Source organism: Ictidomys tridecemlineatus, chromosome 16 (genome assembly GCF_052094955.1).
Source record: "Ictidomys tridecemlineatus isolate mIctTri1 chromosome 16, mIctTri1.hap1, whole genome shotgun sequence".
NCBI classification, from domain to species: domain Eukaryota; kingdom Metazoa; phylum Chordata; class Mammalia; order Rodentia; family Sciuridae; genus Ictidomys; species Ictidomys tridecemlineatus.
Window position 1 is genome coordinate 28340409 of NC_135492.1, and position 11237 is coordinate 28351645.

General features: G+C 37.8%; 1 protein-coding gene across 1 annotated transcript; it reads left to right on the top strand.

Annotated features, from left to right (window-relative positions):
• The first annotated feature begins 7763 nt into the window (after positions 1 to 7763).
• On the top strand, positions 7764 to 10773 carry LOC144371506 (uncharacterized). The gene is made up of 3 exons (XM_078033823.1): positions 7764 to 7991; positions 8172 to 8232; positions 8804 to 10773. The coding sequence occupies exons 1-3, from the start codon at positions 7955 to 7957 to the stop codon at positions 10623 to 10625; spliced, it is 1920 nt and encodes a 639-aa protein (XP_077889949.1). The 5' UTR covers positions 7764 to 7954; the 3' UTR covers positions 10626 to 10773.
• The last annotated feature ends 464 nt before the right edge of the window (positions 10774 to 11237 follow it).

Genomic DNA, 11237 nt, shown 5'->3' on the forward strand with positions numbered 1-11237 from the left:
AGCGCGCTACTGCTTGAGCCACATCTCCAGCCCATGGTGACATTTTTAGGTCATTGAGATCTTTCTTTCTTTTTTTTCTCATTTTTTTTATTTGTTGTTCAAAAAATTGCAAAGCTCTTGACATATCGTATTTTATACATTAGATTCAAGTGGGTTATGCACTCCCATTTTTATCCCAATTACAGATTGCAGAATCACATCGGTTACACATCCACGTTTTTACATGATGCCATATTAATGACTGCTGTATTCTGCTATCTTTTCTATCCTCTACTATCCCCCGTCCCATCCCCTCCCGTCTTCTCTCTCTACCCCATCTACTACAATTCATTTCTCTCATTGTTTTTTTTTCCCATTCCCCTTAAAACCTCTTATATGTAATTTTGTATAACAATGAGGATCTCCTTCCATTTCCATGCAATTTCCCTTTTCTCTCCCTTTCCCTCCCACCTCATGTCTCTGTTTAATGTTAGTCTTTTCCTTCTGCTCTTCCTCCCTGCTCTGTTCTTAGTTGCTCTCTTTATATCTTTTTATATCAAAGAAGTCATTTGGCATTTGTTTTTTAGGGATTGGCTAGCTTCACTTAGCATAATGTTCTCTAATGCCATCCATTTCCCTGGAAATTCCATGATTTTGTCATTTTTTAGTGCTGCGTAATACTCCATTGTGTATAAATGCCACATTTTTTTTTTTATCCATTCATCTATTGAAGGGCATCTGGGTTGGTTCCACAGTCTAGCTATGTGCTGCTATGAACATCGATGTGGCAGTATCCCTGTAATACGCACTTTTAAGGTCTACAGGGAATAGTCCAATAAGGGCTACAGCTGGGTCAAATGGTAGATCTATTTTCAGCTTTCCCAGGAATCTCCATACAGCTTTCCAAATTGGCAGCACCAATTTGCAGTCCCACCAGCAATGTATAAGAGTACCCCTTTCCCCACATCCTCGCCAGCACTTGTTGTTTGACTTCATAATGGCTGCCAATCTTACTGGAGTGAGATGGTATCTTGGGGTGGTTTTGATTTGCTTTTTTTCATGTACTTGTTGATTGATTGTATGTCCTCCTCTGAGAAGTGTCTGTTCAAGTCTTTGGCCCATTTATTGATTGGGTTATTTGATTTTTTTAATTTTAAGAGAGAGAGAGAGAGAGAGAGAGAGAGAGAGAGAGAATTTTTTTTAATATTTTTTTTTTTTTTTTAGTTTTCAGCGGACACAACATCTTTGCTTGTATGTGGTGCTGAGGATCGAACCGGGGCTGCACACATGCCAGGCGAGCGCGCTACCGCTTGAGCCATATCCCCAGCCCAAGAGAGGAGTTTTAATATTTATTTATTTTAGTTCTTGGCAGACACAACATTTTTGTTTTGTATGTGGTGCTGAGGATCGAACCCGGACCGCATGCACGCCAGGCGAGCGCGCTACCACTTGAGCCACATCCCCAGCCCTTATTTGTTTTCTTATTGTTAATTTTTTTGAGTTTCCCAGCACCATTTATTGAAGATGCTGTCCTTCCTCCATTGCATGCTTTTAGCCCTTTTATCAAGTATAGGATAGTTGTAATTTTGTGGATTGGTCTCTGTGTCCTCTATTCTGTAGCATTCGTCCACCCGCCTGTTTTGGTACCAGTACCATGCTGTTTTTGTGACTATTGCTCTGTAGTATAGTTTGAACTCTGGTATCGCTATACCGCCTGACTCACACTTCCTGCTTAGAATTGCTTTTGCTATTCTGGGTCTTTTGTTTTTCCATATGAATTTCATAATTGCTTTATCTATTTCTACAAGAAATGCCTTTGGGATTTTGATTGGCATTGCATTGAACCTATAGAGAACTTTGGATAATATTTTCATTTTGATGATGTTAGTTCTTCATATCCATGAACAGGGTATATTTTTCCATCTTCTAAGGTCTTCTATTTCTCTATTTAGGGTTCTGTAGTTTTCATTGTATAAATCTTTCACCTCTTTTGTTAGGTTGATTTCCAAGTATTTTATTTTTTTTTTTGAGGATAATGTGAATGGGCTGGTTGTCCTCATTTCCATTTCAGAAGATTTGGAGCTGATATACAGGAATGCCTTTGATTTATGCGTGTTGATTTTATAATTGCTGAATTCATTTATTCACTCTAGTAGTTTCTTTATAGACCCTGTTGGGTTTGTTAGATATATTATCATATCATCCACAAATAGTGATAATTTTAGTTCTTCTTTTCCTATTTTTATGCCCTTAATTTCTTTCGTCTGTCTAATTGCTCTGGCCAGTGTTTCGAGAACTATATTGAATAGAAGTGTTAAGAGAGGGCATCCCTGTCTTGTTCTAGATTTTAGAGGGAATGCCTTCAGTTTTTTTTTTTCATTCAGAATAATGCTAGCCTGAGGTTTAGCATATATAGCTTTTATGATGTTGAGGTAAGATCCTGTTATCTCTAGTTTTTCTAGTATTTTGAACATAAAGGAATGTTGTACTTTGTCAAATGCTTTTTCTGCATCTATTGAGATGATCATGTGGTTCTTTAAGTCTATTGATGTGGTGAATAACATTTATTGATTTCCGTATATTGACCCAGCCTTGCATCCCAGGGATGAATTTTACTTGATCATGGTGCACAATTTTTTTGATATGCTTTTGTATTTGATTCGCCAGGGTTTTATTGAAGATTTTTGCATCTATGTTCATTGGAGATATTGGTCTGTAGTTTTCTTTCTTTGAAGTATCTTTGTCTGGTTTCGGTATCAGGGTGATGTTGGTCTCATACAATGAATTTGGAAGATCTTCTTTTTCTGTTTCTTGAAATAACTTGAAAAGTATTGGTATTAATTCTTCTTTGAAGGTTTTGTAAAACTCCACTGTATATCCATCTGTTCCAGGGCTTTTCTTGGTTGGTAGTCTTTTGATGGCTTCTTCTATTTCCTCCTTTGTCATTGGTCTATTTAAATTGTGTGTATCTTCCTGACTCCATCTGGGCAAGTCATATGACTTAAGAAATTTATCGATATCTTCACTATCTTCTATTTTATTGGAATATAGGGTTTCAAAATAATTTCTAATTATCTTCTGTATTTCTGTAGTATCTGTTGTGATATTGCCTTTTTCATCCTATATGTTGGTAATTTGAGTTCTCTCTCTTCTTCTCTTCATTAGCATGGCTAACTGTCTGTCAATCTTATTTATTTTTTCAAAGAACCAACTTTTAGTTTTATCAATTTTTTCAATTTTTTTTGTTTCAATTTCGTTGATTTCCATTCTGATTTTAATTATTTCTTGCCTTCTGCTACATTTGCTGTTGTTTTTCTCTTCCTTTTCTAGGGTTTTGAGATGAAGTGTGAGTTCATTTATTTTTTGTTTTTTTCTTTTTTTGAGGAATGACCTTTAGGCAATGAATTTCCGTCTTAAAACTGCTTTCATTGTGTCCCATAGATTCCCATATGTTGTGTCTGTATTTTCATTTATTTCTAAGAATTTTTTGATTTCCTCCTTTATGTCTTCTGTAACCCATTGATCATTCAGTAACATATTGTTCATTTTCCAGGAGATGCAGGATTTTTCCTTCCTTCTTTTATCATTGATTTCCAGTTTCATTCCATTATGATCAGATAAGGTGCATTATATTATCTCTACCCCTTTATATTTACTAAGAGTTGCCCTATGGCATAATATATGGTCTATCTTTGAGAAGGATCCATGTGCTGCTGCGAAGAACGTGTATCCACTTGATGATGGTTGATATATTCTATATATTTTGGTTAAGTCTAGGTTATTAATTGTGTTATTGAGTTCTACAGTTTCTTTATTCAGCTTTTGTCTAGCGGATCTGTCCAATGGAGAGAGCGGTGTATTGAAGTCACCGATAATTATTGTGTTGTGGTCCATTTGACTCTTGAACTTGAGGAGAGTTTGTTTTATGAACGTTGCAGCACCATTGTTTGGTGCATAGATATTGATAATTGTTATGTCTTGTTGGTGGATAGTTTATTTTAACAGTATATAGTGGCCTTCTTTATCCCTTTTGATTAACTTAAGTTTGAATTTGATTTTATTCGATATGAGTATGGCCACTTCTGCTTGCTTCCGAGGACCATGTGAGTGGTATGATTTTTCCCAGCCTTTCACTTTCAACCTGTGTATGTCTCTTCCTATCATATGAGTCTCCTGAAGGCAGCATATTGTTGGATTTGTTTTTTTAATCCAGGTTACTAGCCTTTGTCTCTTGATTGGTGAATTTAAGCCATTAACGTTTAAGGTTACTATTGATATATTGTTTGTACTTCCAGACATGCTTATTTATGTATTTATTTTAATATGGCTCGTTTTTCCTTTTTGGTTATATATTTTGTTCTTCTTTTTACTGGGTTACCTCCGAATGTTAGTTTTGGGTGCTGTTTTTCAATTCCTCTTCTTGTAGTGTTTTGCTCAGAATGTCTTACAGTGCTGGTTTTCTGGCTGTGAATTATTTTAACTTTTGTTTATTGTGAAATATTTTAATTTCATTGTCAAATCTGAAGCTTAATTTTGCTGGATACTGTATTTTTAGTTGGAATTCATTATTTTTCAGCGTTAGAAATATGTTGTTTCAGGATCTTGTTGCTTTCAACGTCTCTGATGAGAAATCAGCCATTAACCTAATTGGTTTACCCCTGAATGTAATCTGCCTTCTTTCTCTTGTAGCTTTTAATATTCTCTCCTTGTTCTGTATGTTGGATATCTTCATAATTATGTGTCTTGGAGTTGGTCTATTATGGTTTTGTATGTTTGGGGTCCTGTAGGTTTCCAGGATTTGGCAATCCATTCCACCTTTTATATCTGAGAAGTTTTATAGGATTCTTTCATCAGTAGGTTGTTCATTCCTTTGGTTTGAATCTCTATACCTTCTTCTATCCCGATGACTCTCAAGTTTGTTTCTTTTTTATAACATCCCATATTTCTTGGATAGATTGCTGGTGATTTTTAGGATCTTTTCTGTGTTGACTATATTCTTCTGAAGTTGATACACTTTGTCTTCATTATCTGATGTTCTGTCTTCTATTTGATGTAGTCTATTTGTAATATTCTCGTTTGAGTTTTTAATTTGGTTTATGGTTTCCTGAATTTCTAGGATTACTGTTTGATTTTTTTTTAACATCTCTATCTCCTGGTATAGGTCATTCTTTGCCATTTGAATTTGCCTATTTAAATCATTTTCAAAGTATACTTTCATTGTTTGGACTTGCTGTCAAAAGTCTTCTCTAAGATTCTGTTCCATCTGAGTTAGGTATGCCTTGAGTTCTTTCTCTGTCCATTTTTCTGAAGCCTCTAGGTTCTCCTGTGAATTTAAGCTTTCCTGCATTGTTTGTAATCCTTTTTTCCCTTGTTTTTTCATGGTGCTCACGTTGCTTTCCAACTCTGTTTGACTGCTTTGTTTCTGTTTTCTTCTTTAAATTTGTTTTGGTTTTCATAGTTCCAATATATCTCCTTTATGTTGGGAGACAATGTTTAGAGATGTTGGGTGCTTAAGGTAAATTTATTAGTTTCATTAGAGGTCTACAGAATTTGATGGCATGTATAAAACTGAGGTTTGAACTTAGGATTTTATGATGAGGTCGGGCACTTTGATGATATTGAGGTTAATATATGTTAGCTTCTTTGGGGGGTTGCTCAAATGCAGGCGGATATTAATAAGAGAATAGACAGGAGTACTTGGGGGTATTTAAGGGCTTAGTCAGACTATGGACTGTTTCATAGTATTCATCTATTTTCATCTAGTAAGTTGTACGTAATTTGGGTGGTCATGCTTAAGAGGAAAGATGGGGAAAAATAAAGAAGTAAACCAAGAAAGATAGAGGGAGAGAGGAAAGAAAGAGAAAAGAATAGAAAAGAAAAGGAAATGATAATAAAAAAATAATAAGATGCAGTAAAATAGAAATTACATTTAAAAAAATAATAGTATAATTGTAGAAAAGAAAAAAAATAAAATTAAAGAAGAATTTTTAAAAAATTAAAAGAAAAAGTGACACTGTTAGGCTTCTATTTTCTTCACTTCTAATAGGTGGTGCTGTGCTTTCCAGGCCAAGATTTTGTCCTCCGGCTATAGGAAACAGTCTGTGTGAGGCCTCTCCCTCCTCCCCCCACTGGTGTCTCTCAAAACCTGTTAGCTTAGGTTAATTCCTGGTTTCTACTCCCCTGGCTTCTCCTTTCAGCCAGGTCTATCCCCGTGTGGTACCTCTTGGCAGTTCAAACTACACTCTGTGCCTGCAGTTTCCTGGACGTTGAGTGCGGCTTTTGGGAACCGGCACCTTATTGTTTTGATTTCCTCCGATAGCCCCTCCTCTTAGAGCTGGCAAACAGGTTTTGTTTTCGCTGCTGGTGGGAGGGAGTAGTTGGGGGTCAGGTGCCTTTACTTTTCCCCCACACCGCTACTCAGATTCTCTGTTAATCATGCCCCCGGAAAGCCAGGGAGAGATTTTATGTGATTTCCCCTCTGTATAGAAAATGGTTTTAATGTCACAGACCTGTTCTATCACTGAATGAGATGCGATCAGTCGAAAATTGGCGATGGTGACGTCAGCTCTCCAAGATGGTGGCCGCTGGCTTCCTCGGTGGTCTGACAGGTGTGGAGGAGAGGACTGGACTGCTTCCTTCCCCTGTCTCAAACCCAGAATTCAGCACTGAGCACAGTGAGGGCACAGCCGGAAGGCGCCCGCAGAATCAGCAGTGCCTTATCTCTGCATTGCTAGCTCGCCATTTCCCGTCGAGCTCCGCAGTCTCTAGCAGCGGGGCAAGTCGCTGAATAAGCAGCTTGAATCTCTGTGTGGACAAATCGCTCTCTATTGAGCCCCCAGTAACCGATCCTCGGGCGATGGAAATCCTTCCTCTAGGTTTTGGTGCACCCAAATTTTGCTGGAAATTCCTAACAAGATAGCATTTGGCCGTTCTAACTCGTCATTCACCTGCATAGTGACGCAGTACACGGGGGTGATGCACTCCATCCGCCGCCATCTTCCAAGTCCTCATTGAGTTATTTCTAAGACACATGCTATCATTCCACTTACCCCATTCTACTTTGACAGTAACCACAAGAAACTATCAAATTGTCGTGTTTATTAATACATAAATTAAATTAATCAAATAGAGAACTCATGTTTGTTTTGGTCATTTAATAGTAAGCTAGTTGACTACATTTGTTCTGGAGTAAAGCACCTGCAAACTTCTAGTTGTTCTTAGTGTAATCACACAGAATGAGCTCAATCTCCAGTTAACACATTGTGACCACCTGTGTGAAATGTTGTCTAAATGTTGTCTATGAAGGAATCTCCTTAGTGACCCCATGCCCAGAGGGTGGGAGTGGGGGCTGGTTCTAGGCATTTCTTTAAGTATAGAACAATAGACCTTCAGAGGAAACAAGACATCAGTAAATACCATGTTGCCTATATTAACCTTGTAGGTAAAGGGAGCCACTGTCGTTGACAGGATCTCTCTCAAATGCTTAGTTTCATGATTCTTGCATTTTTCTACTCATCACCTTTCTTTTCTAAAGATAAATACTATCAGAAGTGTTTATGTTAGCTCTGTACCACACAGGACATTTGTAAGACATGTAATAGAGGTGCAACCATTAAAAAAGTTAGGAGTGATCTAGGAGCCTGTCTTACTTCCTGTGAACTCATCAAAGGAAGGGTATAAATCACTATGATGCTTGCCTTCTGAGTAGCCAATTTCTAGTGTTGGAATGGGTGTAAGAAATTGAGTGCAGTAAAGATTTGATGGACCAAATCATGTAATTAATCAGGAGGCCAGGGAATCATGTGAACATCATGCATGTTGAGTGCAGATTTCTCATGCTGTCAATCTTTCCTGGCCTCCACTATACATTTGTGGGATATTTCAGATCTCAGTGACCTTTGAGGATGTGGCTGTGAACTTCACCAAAGAGGAGTGGGCTTTTCTGGATGCTTCCCAGGAGAACCTTTACAGAGATATGATGCTGGAAGTCCTCAGAGACCTGGCTTCTATAGGTAATAATGATGGTTTTAAACTAATCAAATCGGAGAACTCATGTTTATTTTGGTCATTTATGTAGAAGGTGAAAAGAAAATCAGTTGATGAATTATTGAAGTATAAATGGCACCTACAGTTTGGCAAAGCATTTCTAGCTCCTAAATATTCATAAAGAGTGTTATATTCTCTCATTTTAGGTAACAAGTGGGTAGACAAGACCACTGAAGATCAGATTGAAAACTGTGGAAGCAACCTAAGGTAACTGTACTCACAAGAGGAATTCGTGAGGGAATCTGAGAACTGTCATATAATTTTTAAAGAAAACCAACCGAAGAAGTATGCATAATTTGAAATGTATTTATTCTTATAATATTTTTTACCAGAAATATATACTTATCTGTAACAGGTATTCAGTCTTTTCAAAGTATTTGACATGCAAAAAGGACTATGAAATCGCATATGTGAATATGACTATGTGAATAATAGCCATAGAGAAGCTGTGTTGCAAAGGATTGTTTCCTTTCAATCTCTTTATTTTCAGGCAGCTTTAACAAGTCAGAAAATCTAGCCTTTACGTGATGTTGGTAGAAATGTAAAGACCTATAAATAAATAGAAAACTGTGAATGAGTTAGGTATCAATTATGTGCTGGTCACTTCTTCTTCAAAGAAGTCCTATGGTAAATTTCAAACTTTCCCCACAGAATAGTGTGGGGAAACCTTCAAATCGATTTCAATTCTTAATCAAACAAAGAAAAGTTTTAATAGAGTAAATCCATGTGACTTCATTGTGTGTGCAAAAGATTTCATATGTCTTTCATTCTTTCATAGGCATATCACATCTCACTCTGGACACAAATACTATAAGCATGAAGAATGTGAAGAGAAACCATGTGAATTTAAACAATATAGGAAATATCTGGTTTCTCTCAAAAGTGTTCACACACAAATGTTACAAACTGGAGATAGACCACATGAAAGTACAGTATGTGGGAAAGTCATCAGTTGTTCCAATGACATTCAAAGACATGAAGAAACTCATACTGGGTGGCAACCCTATGAATGTCAACAATGTGGTGAAGCCTCTTCTCTCCCAGGTGTTCAAAGACACGTGATAACACACAGTGGAGGTAAACGTTTTCAATGTGAGGTATGTGGGAAAGCCTTTCATTTCTCCTTTTTATTTAGAAGACACGAAAGAACTCATTCTGGAGAGAAACTCTATGAATGTCAACAAGATGATCAAACCTTTATTTCTCAGACAAGTCTTCAAAAGCACAGGATCACACACACAGGGAATGTACATTTCAAATGTAAGGTATATGGGAAAGACTTTGCTTATCCCAGAATACTTAGAATACATCAGAAAACACATACTGGAGAGAAGCCCTATGAATGTAAGCAGTGTTGCAACGCCTTTGCTAGATCTGGTGACCTTCACATACATGAAAGAACTCACACTGGAGAGAAGCCCTATGAATGTAAGCAGTGTAGCAAAGCCTTTGCTAGATCCAGTGAACTTCAAATACATCGAAGAGTGCATACTGGAGAGAAGCCCTATGAATGTAAGCAGTGTGGCAAAGCCTTTGCTACTTCCCATCAGCTTCATGCACATGGAAGAACACATACTGGAGAGAAGCCCTATGAATGCAAACAATGTGGAAAAGCCTTTGCTACATCCTCTGAGCTTAAGAGACATGGAATAACACACACTGGAGAGAAGCCTTATAAATGTCAACAATGTGGAAAAGCCTTTGCTAGATCTGGTGACCTTCACACACATGGAAGAACTCATACGGGAGAAAAGCCCTATGTATGTAAGCAGTGTGGAAAAGCCTTTGCTAGATCTTGTGAGCTTCGCACACATGAAAGAACTCATACTGGAGAGAAGCCCTATGTATGTAAGCAGTGTGGAAAAGCCTTTGCTAGGTCTAGTTCCCTTCAGATTCATGGAAGTACACATACTAGAAAGAAACCCTTTGGATGTCAACAATGTGGAAAAACATTTGCTTCATCCTGTAATCTTCGCAGACATGAAAGACTGCATACCGGAGAAAAGCCCTATGAATGTGAACAATGTGGAAAAACCTTTACTGCTCCCTATTACCTTCAGATACATAAACGAACTCATACTGGAGAGAGGCCCTATGAATGTAAGTGCTGTGGGAAAGCCTTCACTTGGTCCTCTCACCTTCACTCACATGAACAATCTCATACTGGAGAGAAGCCCTATGATTGTAAGCAGTGTGGCAAAGCCTTTGCTACATCTAGTAAACTTCAAATACATGGAATAGTGCATACTGGAGAGAAGCCCTATGAATGTAAGCAGTGTGGCAAAGCCTTTGCTAGATCCAGTGAACTTCAAATACATAGAAGAGTGCATACTGGAGAGAAGCCCTATGAATGTAAGCAGTGTGGCAAAGCCTTTGCTACATCTGGTGTCCTTCACAGACATGAAAGAACTCATAGTGGAGAGAAGCCCTATGTATGTAAGGAGTGTGGCAAAGCCTTTGCTAGATCTTGTGACCTTCACAGACATGAAAGAACTCATACTGGAGAGAAGCCCTATGTATGCAAAAAATGTGGCAAAGCCTTCACTCAGTCCTCTTACCTTCACTCACATAAACAAACTCATACTGGAGAGAAGCCCTAAGAATGTAAGCAGTGTGGCAAAGCCTTTGCTAGATCCACAGACATGGAAGAATGTATACTGGAGAGAAGCTTAATGAATGTCAACAACGTGGAGAAGCCTTTGCCACATCTTGTTGGCTTCACACATGTGAAAGAACACATACTGCATAGAAATTGTATGAATAAAAACAATTGGTAAACTCTTCTCTTATTACTGTTTCACTCATATACATGTAGGAAGTTTACTGGAGAAAAATCCTTTGAATGTGAAATATGGTAAATCAATATTTCATGTCATCCTCAAAGACAAGAGATGCTCACACTGCTGAAAATGTGTGTTTGTGTGTGTCTGTGTGTGTGTATGTGTGAGATAGAGAGAGATCGATCGATCAATCGATCCACTGGGGATTTAGCCTGGTGGTGCTCTACCACTGAGCTACATTCCAGTTCCTTTTTACTTTTTATTTTGAGACAGGGACTTGCTGAGTTTCTTAGGGTCTTCATAAGGTGCTGAGGCTAGCCTCCAACATTGATTCTTCAGAATCAGCCTCTGGAGTCTCAAGAATTAAAGGCATACACCACCACATCCAACTGAATAACTCTTTAAATGTGAAAAATATCACAAATCATTCCA